The sequence below is a fragment of the Erpetoichthys calabaricus genome, chromosome 15, assembly GCF_900747795.2.
Source record: "Erpetoichthys calabaricus chromosome 15, fErpCal1.3, whole genome shotgun sequence".
NCBI classification, from domain to species: Eukaryota; Metazoa; Chordata; class Cladistia; order Polypteriformes; family Polypteridae; genus Erpetoichthys; species Erpetoichthys calabaricus.
Genome location: NC_041408.2, coordinates 38055831 through 38075530, shown reverse-complemented (window position 1 = coordinate 38075530; position 19700 = coordinate 38055831). Strand labels below are relative to the sequence as shown.

The following is a 19700-nucleotide window of genomic DNA, read 5'->3' as shown; positions in this document are numbered from 1 at the left end:
CCTGCTGTATTCCACATCGCGCATTTGCATCCAGTTTTTTTTTCATTCTGCCGGACTTACTCTAATACCCTCATCACGAGAGACCCCGGGGTCAGACTTCATCATCCACCACGCGCCGAGGATTCACGGCGAGGCTGTTCCATTTTGTTCCGGGAAATACAAACACTCATATCGGTTAACCAGTCATCTGCATTCAGGACAATTGTTACTCGGACTCAAGTTCACAACCATTCATTTCCGAATCTCATTCATTTTTGTTATTCGTGTTGTTTGTTATATGTTACAAGGGCAAGGGAGGGTTTATTGTATGTATATATTTTATATATATATATATATATATATATATATATATATATATATATATATATATATATATATATATATATATATGGTGTTGTCACGTTGTTGCTTTGGTGGAGGGATATATATATTTATTTATTTTGCTATTTTTCTTGTTGTTGTTTCATTTAATATAATTAATCACCTATTTTTACATATCTGTTTTTGGCGTGCTTGATTAAACCATCGATTGTGGGGAAATTTTTCATTTGTTAGAGGTACAGGTTGTTATTTAGATTCAGCTCAGTAGTTTATCCAGGCCACAGGTCTTGGAGGTGTAGCTGCTGGCTGGATAAGGGGTCGGCCGTTACAAAGTAGCCCAAGATATCTGCTCTAAGTTTAAGCTTTGGTTTTCACCTGTGAAGACTGCATTCGTAGTTAAGAAGGGCAGACTAACATGAAGACTAGAGAGTTGCCTATGGGTGAAAAAGCATGCAATTCTGAAGCTGAGAAAAGGGGGAAAAACCATCAGAGGTATTTCAAAACCATTGGGCATAGCCAGTGCTACAATTTGAAATGTCCTGAAAAAAAGGAAACCACTGGTCTGCTGAGAAACAGGCATCAAACCGGTTGTCCAAAGAAAATAACAACAACAACTGATGACAGACAAATGGTGAGAGCAATAAAAAAAAAACCCAAAACAACAGTCTATAACATCATGAACAACCTCCAAAGATCAGGGGTGGAAGTATTACAGTCTACTGCTTGTAGGAAACTTATTGAACAACAAATACAGAGGCCATACTACAAGATGCAAACCACTCATCAGCAATAAAAATAGGAAAGTCAAATTGGAATTTGCAAAAAAGTAAAGAGATGAGCCACAACAGTTCCGGAACAAAGTTTCATGGACTGATCTATATTACTAAACCACAGTTTAATTTATGCACGGCAGACGCACCGAAGCGCATGCGCACTACGCCGTGGCGCCCCAGAGTCAAACGCAGCGGCTTCCCAGAGTCAGTAGGTGGTGCCCAAACAACACAACCTGTAAACTAAACTTGCTCTAATCCACTGTGCCAGCAGTCTGTGTGGCATAGACCACATGGATAAAAACAATAAACGGAGGCTCCAACAACGCGCCCCAGAGTCAAACGCAGCGGCTTCCCAGAGTCAGCGCCCCAGAGTCAAACGCAGCGGCTTCCCAGAGTCAGTAGGTCGCGCCCAAACACCACAACCTGTAAACTAAACTTGCTCTAATCCACTGTGCCAGCAGTCTGTGTGGCATGTTTGAATCACAGAACGGTCATTCAGTAACAGAGAAAAAAAAACGAGACCACATGGATAAAAACAATAAACGGAGGCTGCTACAACGCGCTTCACAAACACCAGAAGCAAAGAACTCATGGCTCCAAAACGAAACACCTCAAGTAACGGAAATACAAAAACGAGCCCGTACGTTGATCACATAAATAACCAAGTGATTGCATTACTTCCTGGAGAAAGACACGTCTTTCTAAGTACTGACAGTATTGATTCTGATGACGAAACTGAGCATCTTCATTTCCCATTAGAATATTTAAACACTATTAACCCGGCCGGATTACCACAACACAATCTTAACCTTAAAGTGGGGACAATAGTCATGCTATTAAGAAACCTTAATACTAAACATGGTTTATGCAACGGTACACGGTTAGTCGTGAACACCATGACAGAACATGTTATTGAGACACAAGTGCTAACGGGACCCCATACTACCAATACTGCTTTGATTCCCAGAATTGACCTTACAAGTTCTGACCTGGAATTACCCTTTAAACTTAAATTTCCCATTAAGGCTGCATTTGCCATAACCATCAACAAATCCCAAGGACAAACCATGAACAAAGTGGGCATTTACCTATCTGAGCCTGTATTTGCACATGGACAACTTTATGTTGCCTTTTCAAGAGTTTGGCGTTCGTGTGACGTTAAAGTAAAGGTTGCAACTACTCCATACCAGGGACAACTAATTCAAGAACAGCAAGCCATCTTTACTCAAAATGTGGTTTATAAAGAGACATTTGATTAACTATTTTGTTTTTACCATTTTTTGAAGGTTTACTTTCCAAAATACTTCATTTAAACCTTTCCACTCCAATATTGGTTTTACTTATAAGTGCAACAACTCAAAGACATTTTGGACTTACATGATGTGACAATTACAATTCCATTTTGTTTTAATAAATTGGTTAATGTTAGTACAAATATCTATATTTAATTCAATGAAAACTTTACCAGGACACTCCCACCCACCATTACTTTTCATTCCGGACGCAGGACGCACAGAGGCGCATGCGCACAGCCCCTCAGCGCCCCAGAGTCAAACCCAGCGGCTTCCCAGAGTCAGTGGGTAGCACCTGAACAACACAACCTGTAAACTAAACTTGCTGTAATCCACTGTGACAGCAGTCGGTGTCAGCAGAGGCAAAGGAATCACGGCTCCACAAAACGAAACCGCTTTAGTACTGATATGCTTATTTAATTAAATGACATTTCCCCGGACGCACCCACCCTCCATGATATTTCATCCATCCAAATATCGGAGGGAACAGAAACTGATTGCCATTCTTGGATTTGCGATTCTTTTGAGAATCGCAGGCTTACTGGTGAGAGAAGATTAAGCTCTACCAACGTGATGGAAAGGCCAAAGTATGGAGAAAGAAGGAATCTGCTCATGATCCTAAACATACAAGCTCATCTGTGAAGCATTGTGGAGGTTGTGTCATGGCTAGGGCTTGCATGGGTGCTTCCAGATCAGGTTCAATAATTTTAATTGATGATGTAACTGATGATGGTAGCAGCAGAATGAAGTCTGCAGAAACATATTGTCTGCCAATTTATGAAGAAATTAATCCGAACTATTCGGGAGAAATTTTATCAGCAAGACAATTATCAAAAAGACACTGCCACCTCAACAAAGAACTACATCAGGGTTGGAAAATGGAAGGTTTTTGACTGGTAAGTCAATCACCAGATCTTAACCCAATTGAACATGCATTTCACCTCCTGAAGAGAATACTGAAAAAAGAATCCCTGCAAAAAAAGACAACAACTAAAAGATGTTGTGGTAAAAGACTGGAAAGGCATAACCAATGAAGAGAAAAGAAATCTGATTGAGTCTATGGGTCATAGGCTTGATTCAGTTATTGTAAGCAAGGGATATGCAAGCATATATTAAATAGTTTTTACTTTAATTTATATGAAAACATTCTGTTCCAATACTTTTGTGCACTTGAAAAACTGGGTGGTTTGATACAAAATGTGCTATGTTCTATGTTGTGTGAGAAGACGGCTGGAGCCCTTGTCTGGGTGAGACGCCCTCAGCATGGAGGTTACAGGGGGAGACAGCATGCATGAGGCATTATCTCTCTTGGACTGCTGGATGGCAGGCCTCCTGGGTTGCAGCAGTGCCACGATTTCCCACTGGACATCATGGGAACTGGAGTTCTTGGACTCAGTCCTGTTGGGCTCCATTTTGCTGTGGAGATTAACAAGCCCTACCTTGTTGGGCTCTAGCCTACCCTGGAAGTGCTCCCAGGCCACAGTTATGGGACACTGGAAGTACTCCGAGGTTTCACATAAAAGAGTGCTGCCTGCCACTGCTTGTACAGCCAGAGTCAGGAGGAGGGAGACAAAGCTTTCTGGGAGGAGCAGAGGAAGCAGTGACAAAGAGAAAGAAGAAGAAAGACAAAAACAAACACAAAGAGTTGCTGTGTGCTTCTACTTTGTACTTGTGTTGGTGGTGGAAAATGCTTACCCACAGTAAAAAGTCTTTGCTTGCAGCACTTGTGTCCAAAGCCTGTGTTGTGTTGGATGTGTGGGGAGCTGGTGTGCCCCCTAGTTGCCACAGTTGTTTAACATTTCTAGATGTAAATACCAGGGAATAAAAGCTGAAACTCTGATCTCCCTTCTCATATTCATCCTTTGATCTCATGCATAAATGTCTTCAGTGCACAATAAAAACACATTAATTGGCCTTGATGTTCCAATATTTTTGGAGGGGACTGTAGAGTAAAACAATACATTGGTCATAGCAACAATGATCAAGTTGTCTAGTTCATCTAGCCAGGCTAAATATTGAAGCATATGCCAAATATCCAGCCCCGTCTGTTTAGCTTACAGCATTTCTGCTAATATATTTCTGCAGTTGTTTTCTTCACACACCATGAAGCTACCAGTAAATACGAAAATGAAACCCAAGCTTGAATAATGCTTCTAAATTAGTTAGTTAGTGAACCCAAGCCTGCACTCTTTCAGGTGACTTATGCATAGATATTCTTAGACATATTGTGATGTTTTTTCAAGATGTTTAGGAGTGAACCACTTTAATAGATCTTTAGGATAAATTCATACTTTTGATGCATGAATTTTTACATCACTATTTTTTCTTAGTTATTTTTATCAAATACTCAAAGGCATTTAAAATAAGCATGTTCTGTTCCAGCAAGCTTATGGCAACATGTCTCAAAGTTTAGATCATGAAGCAGTTACACATTAATTTCTCCCTTAAGTGCTTTGTTAATACCCTGTAAAACCTACAAACCCTCCTGCACAAATATATGTATTTTGTAAACTTCTAAATCAATGTACTTTTCTTTATCATTTACATTTTAAAGGTACAATACTCCAAACGTGAGCAGGACATAACAACAGTAGCAATCTTGACATTCTCCTATAGCTGATAAGTTTGTAAATACCTACAGTATATGTCAAAAAAATATGAACATCCCCTTGAAGTCTGCTTTATCCAAGTGACTAAGTCATTGATGTTTCATTAGCCCTGCACATTTATTTCTACCTAACTACGATAGCTGTTTTAGGGGCTCTTCCAGTTCCTTAATAATTTCTATAAGCCTTTTTGCAGTGAGGTTATTGTAACCATTAACACCAGAATTACCAGAGCCTACGAAAAAACTTGTAGATCCGTCCCACCTTAAATCGCTTCTTAAATCCGTTCGCACCTCTCCGCCAGCGTCTTTTGTCCTCTAAACGTGCCGATAAACACAAGCTGCAAGCAGCCGGCTATTCCATCCCCTCACCAACTTAGATCGTGCACGAACTTCTCCCAGCTTATGACTTGATTGATTATCTGGGAGTGAAGTGGAGTTTTAGAGTGGAAATAATAGATTGTTATTTGGAACACACGGATTTCATGTGTGTTCCGTTTCTACAGTAATCTTTGTAAACACATTGTTAAAACAGAAATGTTTTTCATATTTTAGTAGTAAATGACAAAATGTATGCATAAACTATATAATGTATATAGATATGAAGTGTATAATGTGTGAAGCCTGATGTCCAAATATCAAAGAACCACTTTCACAAAAGGTACAAATATAACAGAACAAGTGCGCTTTTATTCAAAAATATAACTGCAGAAAAAAAAGCTGCATTAGCATTCGACATTGAGATGCATTTACAACGACTAACTCCGTGGCTCAGTGGTATAAACTTCTGACTGGTAATCAAAAGATCACGAGTTCGATCCCGCACAACTCCGTTCTGAGAAGTGAACTGCTCTTATTCTTACTATTTTAGAATATAAACATACATTTGATTTCAGTCTGTAACAGCCGGTGTAATTTATGATACTTGTAAAGGTTAGCTTTGTTTTTTTTTTATTATTCAGTTTTATTATCTCAGTCGTGTTCACAAGCCCAAACACCCCCCCGCATCTGACACTGCTGTTTCACATAGATGCGCTATAACAGAGGTAAACTCAGATCATGACGACCCTTCTACACTGGAGCAAGAATGCACATCGTGCTTTTGCCATCGCTGTACTTTGTATATGTACACGGGAAGCTCTGCAGTCTACTTGCGACTTTACGCTGTAGGAAGTAAGTAAATAAATAAAGGTAAATAACATTCAAAAGCAATGTTATTTACCTATTTACCTTTATTTATTTACTTACTTCCTACAGCCTAAAGTCACAAGTAAAGTGCAGAGGGCATGCTCAAAAAATACGTGTAATGCCACGAAGAGTGGCTGCTGACACTTTAGTACGCAAGCAATGGTATGAGAATGCAGTTAGACTTTTTTTTGGGGCACATACACATGATCTAAAAACTAGCGTGTAGAGTTGCTTGCGTTCTACATCGGAGCATTGCTGATAGATATTTGGACTTCAGGCTTTATACATTATATATTTTATGCCTACATTTTGTCATTTACTACTAGAATATGAAAAACGTTTCTGTTTTAAAAATGTGTTTACAAAGATTACTGTAGAAACGGAACACACATGAAATGCGTGTGTTCCAAATAACAATCTATTATTTCCACTCTAAAACTCCACTTCACTCCCAGATAATCAATCAAGGCATAAGCTGGGAGAAGTACATGCACATTCTAAGTCGGTGGGAGGATGGAATAGCCGGCTGCTTGCAGCTTGTGTTTACTGGCACATTTAGAGGACAAAAGACACTGGCGGAGAGGTGTGAACGGATTTAAGAAGCGATTTAAGGTGGGACGGATCTACGAGTTTTTTCGTAGGCTCTGGTAATTCTAGTGTTAAGCACACAAAGACAGACAAAGCTGAGAGTAGGGGCTCTTGAATGTTCATTGTACAAATAAATTCCCAGTTTTTTGCACATCAAATATTTTTCGTGAATCGTGACATGCCATGTCACTGTTATGTTCTTCAGCATTGTCAATGAGTCCATCCGGATTGGTATTCAAAACAAGCACTTTATAAGAACAAGTCTAAAAACCACAATTGAATCAATGAAAGAAAAATTACACATATTTTTACCTTTCCATTACAGCTAAGCATTCCTTTCTCCATGTAAAACGACTTCCTCTACGCAGACGGAAACTTCCAGGTGTAGTACTAACCGGTGGTGGTGTCTGTCTCCATTCTGGGTCCTCTATTGCAAGGGGAGTAGGACGCATATTAAGTGTGGCACCTATAAACAATTCAAATTGTTAGATCAAATAGAAAACACAACTACAAGTAACTGATAAATGTTGCAATATTAGTATGTACTTTCAAAAATGATAAACATGCTAATACTTATGATGCTATTATACCAAAGAAAAAGTATTGAGCAAAGTTAGATCAACATATAAGAAATATGCCAATTGACTTCAAAAGGATCACTATAAGAAAATTATAAATATTCATCAAAATATACAATAAACAGAGGCTATATTTAAGTTTAGTTGTCAAATGAAGTACACATTCATCTACTGCAGGGAGAGATTAAATTGGCAAGCAGTTCAAACTACTACCATCTACTACAACTAAAATACTATGATCTCTTGCCCTCAAACAATATTATCTCATCATGACAACTTTATGCACAAGTTTCATGTGTGGTTTGTGTATTACTGAGCTCTTGTTTGCCATTATTTGGTGATATAAATTATTTACCCACCAGATGAACTTTATTGACTGCAAAGGATCTCATTGTTAAAACTGATGCTGATTGGTTTTGTTTTTTGGTATCTACTCATTTTTTGACCTTTAATTTTGAAGTTAGCTTTGCAGCTTTACTGGCTTTGTTTATTTGGTATTATGATTTTTCACCTGTTTCTGAACAGGTGGCTCTTTTATTGTTGGTTTGCTATAAAATTTATTCCTTGACCTTTTCTTGACAAGGTCAAGATGCTGGCTTTTTAAAAAATCATCCTTTAATAGTGGTTTCAGTATTTAACTGTGTATCTTGTGGAAGTTAAATACAAACATTTTTATTTAGCTATGAGCTTTCAACATTGTAACTTACTTTACTGTCTTATGCTCTTTGCTGGTAAGATTAATAACAATATCAATTTTTTAAACAAACTGGAAAAAAGTGAATATGCTGTAGCAGAAATGTACAGAAGGAAGTGCAATTTTCTATAAAATGCCACATTTTCATTATTTTCTTACTTTGAGGCAAGAATGCTTGAAAGACCCCCAGTTTTAATGAATATTGTAGCTTAGTTCTCCTTCCAAAGTATACTGCTCTTATACTTTTTTCCAACAGCAAACGGCTTGGGGCCTACTGTGATATGCAACAGCTGGCACTCACTAAGTTGGGGATGCCATATAAAATATGTCCTTTGCACGCACATGACAAAATTCTGTAGGTAGGACATTATCAGAGAACTTTTGAGAGAGAGAGAGAAAGAAAGAAGGATTTTTTTCTTTGTGCATGTGCATAAATCAAGGGGGACCCTTGAAAGTGTAAGAAGCAATTAAAATTAATACAATGTATACACGTGTTGATTTCACGATGCCATCCCATTGTAGGATGAATACAAACACACGCATACGTATGCATGCTTGTGTGTACTGGGTCTCAGTTTCCTTTTAAAACAGTACATTTCCCCATCCCTAGCCTAGCAGAACAAGTTAAGTAAGCGGAAGACACCAGACAACTACAGTATGTGTGAAATTTTTTTTTAGTTTTTATTGTCAGATATCTCAGCCAGGCAAAGGACACTAAGCCCTAGAAAATGACAGAAGCACCAAGACTGCATATTCAAGGCACCTTTATTTAGTGTGAATGGCTACAGAAAAAAAAAAAAACTCAGGTTACCAAAAGTACAATGAACTACTGCTATTCACTGAATTCTCCCGAAACATTAGCACTAGAATTTCTGAAGCCTACGAAAAATTTTGTAATCCCGGCCCATCTTAAATCCCTTCGCACCTCTTCATCGGTGTCTTTTGTGTTGTAAATGTGTCGATCAGCACAAGCAGCAAGTAGCCTGCTGTCCCATTCCCTGCCTTGACGAAGCTCAGCTCGGGCAAAAACTTCTCCCAGCTCAAGCCAAGGCTCCTTATCTGCATGTGAGATCTGGAGTTGTATAGGGTAAATAATACAGTACGTCATTGTTTGGAATACATGCATTTCATGAGTGTTCCATGTCTACAAAGATCTGGGTAAGTGTAGGAAGAAAGGAATAGGCTTTAGGAATTCCAGTGTTAAAAATCTCTTTCATATCTTCCTACACTGATGTCCCTTCCAAAGTTTCCCAATTTCAACAATGTGCTGGTGTTTGCAGTACTTTTTGTTCACGGCAAAATTTGCATATTCCTATTACTAAAGCACATGTCATTCTCCAATTTTCAGTGGGCACTAAGTGGCTGAATCATGTTGGAGTTCACTTTAACCCTTGTGTGGTGATCGACTTTTTGAGACCCATTTTCAACATTTACAAAAAAAATAAATTAAAAGGTTAACCTAGGGATATGGGTTGACAAAACATCACACTTGATAATTTTTTACTTTGCACACATTGGAACAGGAACTCCTAAAGAGAAAGCTGGCAATGATAGCAACAATAAGAAATAAACAGACCATAGCTCCCACCCTAGCTGATGAGTATATAGAACAGGCCTGTCAATTCAAGTACATTTCTCTTCCCAGCTGACACATGCCTTGTGTCTTACATCCCAAAACAGGGAAAAAATGTGGTACTCATGAGTTTACTGCATGGGAACCAGATAATCGGTGTCAGGGAGCACCATAAGCCACTGCCCAGGGAGATAAGTTATATCACCCTGGCAGACTTAGTAGCAGAAATGTTTCACTGTTTATTAACAACCATTCTGAAAGCTGATGACTTCAAACAAGGCGACTCCTATCAGCATGTTCCACATGTGGACACAACAAGCAGGACATACTCTATTCAAATGTCAATGCCTCTAAATATAAACCTATGGTACAATCTGAGCAGGTCTGACCATCTTAACTCCCATCTACTAGCCTGTTATTGACAACAGTGCCTCTCTGTTATGCAAGCCAGACGTTCTTATGTGTTTTGGGGTGAGAGTGGGCTTTTTTATTATATTTTTGAGATTCTGTAAAGTTTTTAATTTCTTCTTGGGGACAAAAAGTATCATCCTTTCACCCATAAATCAGAATTCATTAGGAATTACAATGCTACAAAAGAAGGAGTAGATAACTTGGATGAAGTTGATTCAAGTGGCTACAGCTGGGAAAGAAAAAACCTACGGTGGCTACTTGTAAAATCTGTAAGTATCTTGGATGTCTCCGCTTACAATGCATTTATCATCTGAATGGCAAAGAATACAAACTGAAACACAGGAAAGCTCCAGTGGAGACAATGCTTTCTTCAAGTGCTGGGCAAGGAATTGGTAAGACCTCAAATCCAGAGGAGACAACACATCCTAAAGGTGGAGGAGGATGTTGGAGCCACAGGACCAGCAATGGTGATTTTATATCATCTTTGCTGGTAGTAAGGCGTGATTCATATTTCTAATTTAAACAGTGTGACTGCTTATACAGAGAGTTTGATTGGTTACATATTCAAATTGTTTACGGATGTTAAAGCTACAAAGACCTACTTTTGTGCTAATTTATAGCCTACATTATAATTTTGTATTTATATTGCAACATTTACCTATTATTATTATTATTATTATTACACAGCTTTAGTCGTACAGAAAGTTCTCCCACCTCAATTCTGTTTATCTGGGTGTGAGGTGCCTTGAACTGTAGGCCTATAAGGTAAATAATATATTGTTATTTGGAACAAATACATTTCATGTGCGTTCTGTGTCTACAACGATTTGCATAAATGTTGGATGACAGGAAATGCAAGGAAAAAAATGTTGAACATATAACTTCAACAGAAACTTTTTTCATGTTCTACAAATAATTGGCAAAAAGCTGATGTGAAGTGTATAATGTGTGAAGACTGAAGTCCAAATATCAAAAAAACACTTTCACAAAAGGTACAGATATAACAAAACAAGTGCAATTTTTTTCTAGAACTTAACCAAAGTAAAAGAAATTGGGATAGGGTACAACATAAACACACACACACACACATTTATATGTCTGCTTGGCTTGTGCAGAAGTAAGAACTGCTGTCTCCAGGTCGTGAGGCTGTGATTTCGATCCCAGGTCGTTTACACATTAACTGTTTTGAGTAGCGAGCAGCTATTATTATTACTATTATAGTATAAAAACATACATTTGATTTATTTGAGTCTGTTCACTTTTATTCTCTCAGTCACGTTCACGCTCTCTGATCTGACACAGATACAATGCATTTGACATGCTATAACAGAGGTGAACTCGGATGAGAACAGAAGCCCTCCCTGTGAGAAACGTCCACTCACATGTAAGAACAACACAGCTACACCATGCATAGGTTGGGCGTCATCCTGCCAGTGAATCTGCCACACGCATGTCCTTCAATGACATGCGAACAATTCTCCCAAAAAGAAGAAGTCTGTCTGCATTCTCAGTAACCAATGCTTTGCTCGCATGATCAAACCCACAACCTCTCGACTGGGAGAGGGCAGTTCTTGCCTCTACACCAACCAAGCAGACATATATGTGTGTGTGTTTGTATTGTACCCTATACCAATTTCTTTTACTTTGGTTAAATTCTAGAAAAAAAGTGCACTTGCTATGTATGTCTTTTGTGAAAGTGTTTATTTGATATTTGGACAGTCTTCACACATTATACACTTCATGTCAGTAGGTTGTCTACTGCCGGTGCTGATGACACATTTGAAAAACAAAAGATGCTGATGAGGAGGTGCGAAGGAATTTAAGGTGGCCCAGGATTACAAGTTTTTTCGTAGGCTTCAGGGATTCTAGAGTAAAAAAAAAAAACAGTCATCTTTCTTTGCTTGTGTACATTGTAAAACAATGTGTGCACGCAATTCAATATGATGTGCACAAGACATTTCAGTACAGTTGAACTAATATCATGTATTTTTTCTCCTAAAAGGCACTCATTTATGGCCAAAAGTACCACGTTACATCTGTCCTCTGTGGCCGACAGCTGGGGATCCTGCGCAGCTGGGACGCTGGAAAGTGGAAGGACCAGGAGAGGGACAATACCTTACCCAAGACACAAGAGGGCGGCCACCCTGGTTTTTATTGGGGCTATGGGATCGGAGCTTAGAAGCTTAACCCTGTTGGGGCCTGTGGCCACCGCCAGGGGGCGCCCGGATAGTTCTGGAGACATGGACTTCAGCACTTTCGCCACAACAGGAAGTGCTGCTGGAACAGGAAGCAGGTACACCCGGGGTGCTTCCGGGTGCCCATGCAGCACTTCTGTAACACCAGGAAGTGCTGCAGGAAGGTAATTACAGAGAACCTGGAGCACATCCGGGTACATTATAAAAGGGGCCACCTCACTCCATTCCGGGAGCCGGAGTTGGGAGGCAGAGGACAGAGCGTGCAAGAGAGGAGTGGAGGCGGCAGTAAAGAGAAGAGAAAAGACTGAGCAGTGTGAGTTTGAGCACTGTGTGGTGATGTGTAAATGGCGGAAGATAATAAAACGTCTGTTTTGGAACTTGTGAGTCTGTGTATGTGTGCGTGTCGAGGCCAGTTTTCCACACCTCCTAGGTTCACAATGAAAGACCAATGCTGAAAGTGATACTTGGCGGTGTACTTTGTATTTCAAAAACAGCAATTTATTTCTTGTATAGCCCAAACATCAGACAGGGAATGCCACAATGGCCTTTAACAGACCCTGCTTTTTGATAACCCCTGCCTTCACTCAGTAAGAAGACAAGAAAAATTCCCCAAAAAAAAGACCCTTGTGCTGGGATGCCGAGGTGGAAGAAATATTGGGAAAGGCAATTCAAAACGACAAACCCTTCCATGTAGGTTGGGCATGCAATGTATGTCAAAACAATGGGTAAATACAACACACAAAACAGAACATAAGTAATCTTCTTCATTGAGCTAGATGGACAATCTATCACTGCCACCTCAGAAATATCACTGCCACCTTAGAAATACAATAGTACAAACTACATTGTAAAATTCAAGAATTTGTTTAAATGCATCAAAAAAAAAACCAAACCATTTAACATAAACGAAAACCAACAGTACAGTAATCCCTCCTCCATCGCGGGGGTTGCGTTCCAGAGCCACCCGCGAAATAAGAAAATCCGCAAAGTAGAAACCATATGTTTATATGGTTATTTTTATATTGTCATGCTTGGGTCACAGATTTGCGCAGAAACACAGGAGGTTGTAGAGAGACAGGAACGTTATTCAAACACTGCAAACAAACATTTGTCTCTTTTTCAAAAGTTTAAACTGTGCTCCATGACAAGACAGAGATGACGGTTCTGTCTCACAATTAAAAGAATGCAAACATATCTTCCTCTTCAAAGGAGTGCACATCAGGAGAGAGAGGAAAGCAAACAAATCAATAGGGCTGTTTGGCTTTTAAGTATGCGAAGCACCGCCGGTACAAAGCTGTTGAAGGCGGCAGCTCACACCCCCTCCGTCAGGAGCAGGGAGAGAGAGAGAGAGAGAGAGAGAGAGAGAGAGAGAGATAGAGAGACACAGAGAAAAACAAACAGTCAAAAATCAATACGTGCCCTTCGAGCTTTTAAGTATGCGAAGCACCGTGCAGCATGTCGCTTCACTAAGCAGCTGCACAGAAGGTAGCAACGTGAAGATAATCTTTCAGCATTTTTAGACGAGTGTTCGTATCGTCTAGGTGTGCGAACAGCCCCCCTGCTCACACCCCCTACGTCAGGATCAGAGAAAGTCAGCGCAAGAGACAGAGAGAAAAACGTAAGTTGGGTAGCTTCTCAGCCATCTGCCAATAGCGTCCCTTGTATGAAATCAACTGGGCAAACCAACTGAGGAAGCATGTACCAGAAATTAAAAGACCCATTGTCCTCAGAAATCCGCGAACCAGCAAAAAATCCGAAATATATATTTAAATATGTTTACATATAAAATCCACGATAGAGTGAAGCCGCGAAAGGCGAAGCGCGATATAGCGAGGGATCACTGTATATGTCCATCAGCTAATTGTAAAATCACTGCTGTAATTCTCTTCATACATTTAAACATCCTTATAATGCAAACCTCTCCATACTGGAGTCAGCCTGGTCACTTTCCTCCACTTTCTCTAGTGCTACTATTTCTTTTTCTGCAAAACAGAGACCAAGATTGAGCACAGAACTCCAGTTAAGGCCTCACTAGTGCATTATAAAGCTTAAGCATAGTCTCCCTTGAATTGTACTCTACATATTGTCTTGTATAACCTAAAATCCTATCAGCCTTCTCGATCACTTCTTCACACAATCTTGATATACACAGTAAGGAGTTCACTGTGACTCTTTGATTCTTCTTAAAAGGTGTAATTCAACTTTCAAATTTCCCACTGTGTAGTCAAACCGAACAATTCTAATTCCTATGTGCAATACCCTACATTTGCTCACATTGAATTTCATCTGCCATAATCTTCCTATGCCTGTAAATTGTCCAGGTATTCTGCAACAAATTATCTTATTCCATATTATGTGCCCTTCCTCCTGGTTTACTTTCATCTGCAAACTTAACCAGCTTTTTATTTATATTCTAGATTATTTAGATATACTGAAAACAGCAGTGGCCCTAGCACTGATCCCTGAGGGAAACCACTTTCAGCATCACCAAATTCAGAAAACATTCCCCTCACCATAACCCTTAACTTAATCACCTAAGTTAATTTTGTACCCAACTACATATACAACATAACCTTTAATGTGGTATCTTATCAAAAATCTCCTGAAAAACAAGATAAACAATACTACAGTATGGGTTAAGTTTATTTTTTGTTTATTTAATATTATTTTTTCCAAGTATTTTTAAATTTATGTTGTTAATTCTGTTTTTGGCTTTGTTGTATATTATTTAAACTTGTGTAATTTTATCATTTTTGTGTATATTGTCTTATTAATTTTTCAATATTTACACTGATCAGCCACAACATTAAAACCACTAAAAGTGAGTTGAATAACATTCTTTATTTCATCACAATGGCATCCATCAAGGGGTGGGAAATATTAGTCAGTAAGTGGATGACTGGGTCAGAGTATCTTCCAAATGGCAGGTCTTGTGGGGTGTTCCCAGTATGCAGTGGTTACTACATATGAAAAGTGGTACAAGGAAGGATAATTGGTGAACCAACAGCTGGGATATGGATTCCCAAGGCTAAGTGATCTTCAAGAGGAGCAACAGCTAGCTGGTCTGATCCGATCCCACAGATGAGATACTGTACCACAAATTGCTGAATAACTGAAAAATTGCTGGCCAGGAGAGAAAGCCGTCAGAAGACACAGTCTACCCCAGCTTGTTGTGTAAGGGACTGTGTAGCCGTAGACCAGTCAGAGTGCCCATGCTGAACCCAGTCCACTGTGGAAAACACCTACAAGAGGCATTTGAGCATCAGAACTGGACCATGGAGAAATGGAAGAAGGTGGTCTGGACTGATAAATCACGTTTTCTTTAAGATCATGTAGACGGCTGGGTGTGTACACGTTTACCAAGGGAAGATGTGACAGCAGGGAGCACTTTGGGAAGAAGTCAATCTGGTGTAGGCAGTTTGATGCTCTAAACAAAATTTTACTGAGAAACCTAGGATCCTGGCATTCATGTGGATGTTATTTAGACATATACCACGTACGTAAAGACTGTTTCAGACAACACACTCCCCTTCAGGGCAAAAGTATTATCTGATGACAGTGGCCTCATTCAGCAGGATGATGCTCCCAGCCACACTGCGTAAACTGTTTAGGAATGATGTGAAGAAGATGACAAAGAGTTCAAGGTGTTGACTTCCAAATTCCCCAGATCTCAATAAGATCAAACACCTGTGGTATGTCCTGGAAAAGCAAGTCCAATCCATGGAGACCCCACCTCATAATTTACAGGACTTAAAGGATCTGCTGCTAACTTAGTGAGAGAATAATTTAGAGGTAACAGTAGTTAAGTATTTTGGCTTGCAATACACAGTGAAATATATAAACATTTGTTTTATAAAATTCATAAAGAGACTGCTGAAATAGTCAAGTAAATGAGCAGAATGTTCCAGGGGGATGTTTCAAGAAACTGGCTGATGTAAAGTTCTTGCTAGTTTGCACATATACAGCTTTTAAAGCAATAACAGTGGATTGAAAAACAAGGATATAATGGGGAAAGATTTTTATTTTAGGCTGGTTGTGCTCTGTGTTAAAATAAAGCACTTCATGTCTTTTAACCAATCAGACTATGATGTATTAGCGTTAATTCAGCACTGTAATGCAAATTCAGTTATCTATAAATATAACCCTCTACCTGTACTTTTTGACCATTCTGATCATGTTATAACAGACTATTGTGATGGATGCTCCCTCCACAGCATGGTGCTACATGGGTAAATAAATGACACAGAAGGACAAACTTTCTCCTGCCTGATTACTGACTTATAAAGGTTTATTAGACTTGTCCTGGAAGAGGATAAGTTTCTTTCTTTAATTAATATGGTTGACTTCTACTATGTCTTGGTGCCGGATACCACAAGACACCTTCAGCAGTCTAGCAGTATCCAGGTTTCAATGGGTTGGAGCTGTTAAAGTAGCACAAAGAGTATTAAGCAGGTGATTTTAATATTGTGGCTTATCATTATATTCATTTTAATTTTTTCCCCCATTTGTGTTCTGTGGGTGGAATCTCAGGAAATGCCACCACTTTATGATTTCGCTGATGATGATCTACCACCTTCATCCTTCATCTTATATATTCTAGGTGTAGGCTGAGGATCAAGGATCTTCAGAGTGACATTTTGTTTGAGTGTCTTTCATTGAGAGTACGGAGTTTTAAATTTTCTTCTTTAGGAGAGATTTTGCTTTATTCTTTGTATTCAGATTTAGGATTGTGGACAGAATTTGTTGCCTTTTGTTTCGGAAAGCAATTTTGCCTTATTTCTATTAAATTTCCTGCCCCGCCAGTTTTATGCTTCTTTTTTTGATTTATTAATACATTTTCATTAATATTAAATTCTCTGTTTTGTGGTGTCTCAAAGGCACGTTTGAGATTTTTGAACTTAAGAAGTAGGGTTGATCGATAAAATACGGCAAAGCATTTTTCACAGTGAATATTCTTTTTTTGCTGAATATTTGCATGGAAATTAGCCGTGCTGCCAGCTTTTGAGATTTTTTTCTCCATTGCAATGTTGGATGGGACAGTCCTCCAAGTATATAATGCTGATTCTGCCCATCACACGCTCTGTGAGTGTTAGTCTGTCATGGTGTTAGAAGCTTGGGAGACGCAGAGTGAACATAAGAATTCAACAGTATTGTGCTGTGCTATTGTGACTTCATTTATCGCTGTTGTTTGGAGCTGCTGTCTGAAAATTTTTTGTACTTACTGCTGGTTTGTGTCCACTGTTTGAATTTTATTTGCGGTCATCATTCCCTCTGTGTGTTTGGTTGTTTGAAGGAAAAGGGGGTGGCGTCTGAGTGGGGTTGAAAAAAAAGAAGAAAAAAGTAATATTTGTCCTCAATGATTCTTGTTGGTTTTGTGTTTGGATATTTTACACTTTATTTTTGGTAACATTTATCCCTTGATTTGTCTCCCATAAAAAAACAAAAGTGTTCAGTTCCCCATATTGTTTTCTTTTAATGAAGATATGATGACTGGAGGAAGAAGTGTTGGCTGTGGTCATGGGCCGCAGTAGCATCAACCGCACCAACAAATCCATGTCCTCTCTACCACTAATAGCAAGACCCGACGATCTTCCTGAGGTGGATGGCAACAAGCAGCTGTGTAGGCAGAGCACTTCTTTGCAGCTAAAGATCCCACATTCCAAATACATACGGTTGAGGAGGAATACCCCCTGCTCTTTGACTACACTTTGGTGGACCTCTGGAAGAAATCCAACAGGAAGCAGATAGAGCTCTGGGAAGTGACAGACTGGAGTTGATGGGGGATGTGCTAGGGACACTTTAAAATGAGGACAGTGAGGAGGGAAGGGGTAATGCACCAAGCACAGTGAACCTGACCTCAGCAGCAAGGGCAGAACAGCTGGATGTCCCAACTATAGATGTTGAACTGCAGTTTGAGTCAGTGTAAGAGGAAGACAGTGAGAGACACTGGGCACCACCTACACGGCTACAGAGCAGCTTGTGACAGCGTGTCAGAGAGGCACCCGAGCCAATAACATACCACATGTCATTGCCAGCAGGGTGGCCAGGGTGCTGTGGTGCATGTCAGCCATCTGGACATTCTTTAGTTTCTGTAACCTCTTTTGGCAGAGGGTGTGCAGGTGGCAGCCTGGTTCTTATATGGGCATTACAACTCTCGATAACCATATAAAGAACCACCACAGTCTGCAGTGGAATCAGCATCAGAAGAGCATTGAACAGGGAAGGCAGATGTCCACTGGTCCATCTTCAGTATGTGTAGCCTGCTCCCAATTCCTTGGCACTCCCTCTAGCAGAGTCTGCAAGTGGAAGCAAGTTCTCCTCGGCCACAAAATAGACAGCAGAGGCTCTCACAGAGATGTGGCCAGTGTGCAGCTATTCCTCAATTACGACCTTCCTTATTTCCTCCTGTTAAAAGTACAACGCCAGTATACCATCATGCTAGTACACCATCTTGCAGATGCTGGAATGTAAGAGGAATGAAATGTGAGGGGCACCCTGCTGCCTCCAAATCTGCATCTAAATGGGCACCTGGCAAAGTCATGGCATTGCACCTCCTGCCCTATCGGCTGGTGGACACAGCTCCTTTCTGCCACCTGATGAGTTAAGACATCCCCAACTATAAGATCTTCAGCTGCCATTACTTTGTCAGAAAGGCCATGCTTGCCCTCCACAAGCACGTCACAGAGATTGTGTGCTTGTTGCCCAACCACAATGTGGGCAGCAGGGTTCACTTTATCACCAACACGTGGACAAGTAGGCATGGACAGGGTCAGTATTCCATCACTCACAGCCTATTGGGTCACCCTGCTATGCACTGAGGAAGTTGCTGCTAGGGGGGCATCATTGGAGTTGGTGGTGCCACTCCAGGGGATTCAAGGAGAGTCTAGCCCACTCTCCTCCTCTGATGCTTCCACCTTCTCCTGTTCCACCCCATGCACAAGCTGCGGTGAGCCTCCCAGCAAATTCCTCTGGAGCTATGAAGTGGTGAGTCGAGGTGAGAGGAACTACTATGTGTTGGCGATCCTGACAGCCTTTCAGATTCATGTCTTAAAAGTGGATGACCTGTTGTCAGCTGCAGCCAAGCAATGAAGTATTAAGACAATGGCACCAATATCCTGGCGGTCTTGCTGCTATACAAATTAACCCATGTGCCATGTTTTGCTCACATACTCAGCCTTGAGGGTGCAGAGATTCCTTCAAACTTACGCAGGGCTGGGTGAACTTCTCAGCATGGCATGGCAAGTCTGCAACCATTTTCAATGCTCCCCTACCACCAGTGTATGGCTTGCAAAAATGCACCAGCAGCCCCATCTACCCCATCACAGTCTGGTTTGTGATGAAATAATGTTGTGGAACTCCACCCTGTATATGTTGCAGCGGCTGTAGGAATAGTACAAGGCAGTCAACCACTGCCTGGTGGAGCAGGGCACCATGGGACAACAACTGCCACTGGGAAATTTTACTGGGGATAAGTGGCAGCAG

The 19700-nt window shown here is 40.2% G+C and overlaps 1 protein-coding gene across 4 annotated transcripts in view; it reads right to left on the bottom strand.

The window, feature by feature from the left end:
* The window catches only part of LOC114642857 (homeobox-containing protein 1), a 373283-nt gene that overhangs the window by 276424 nt on the left and 77159 nt on the right, over positions 1 to 19700 (bottom strand). For all 4 annotated transcript variants that reach the window (XM_051919335.1, XM_051919336.1, XM_051919338.1 and 1 more), the window contains exon 5: positions 7080 to 7233. In XM_051919335.1, coding sequence (XP_051775295.1) covers positions 7080 to 7233 — 154 coding nt within the window. The remainder of the gene's footprint in view (positions 1 to 7079; positions 7234 to 19700) is intronic.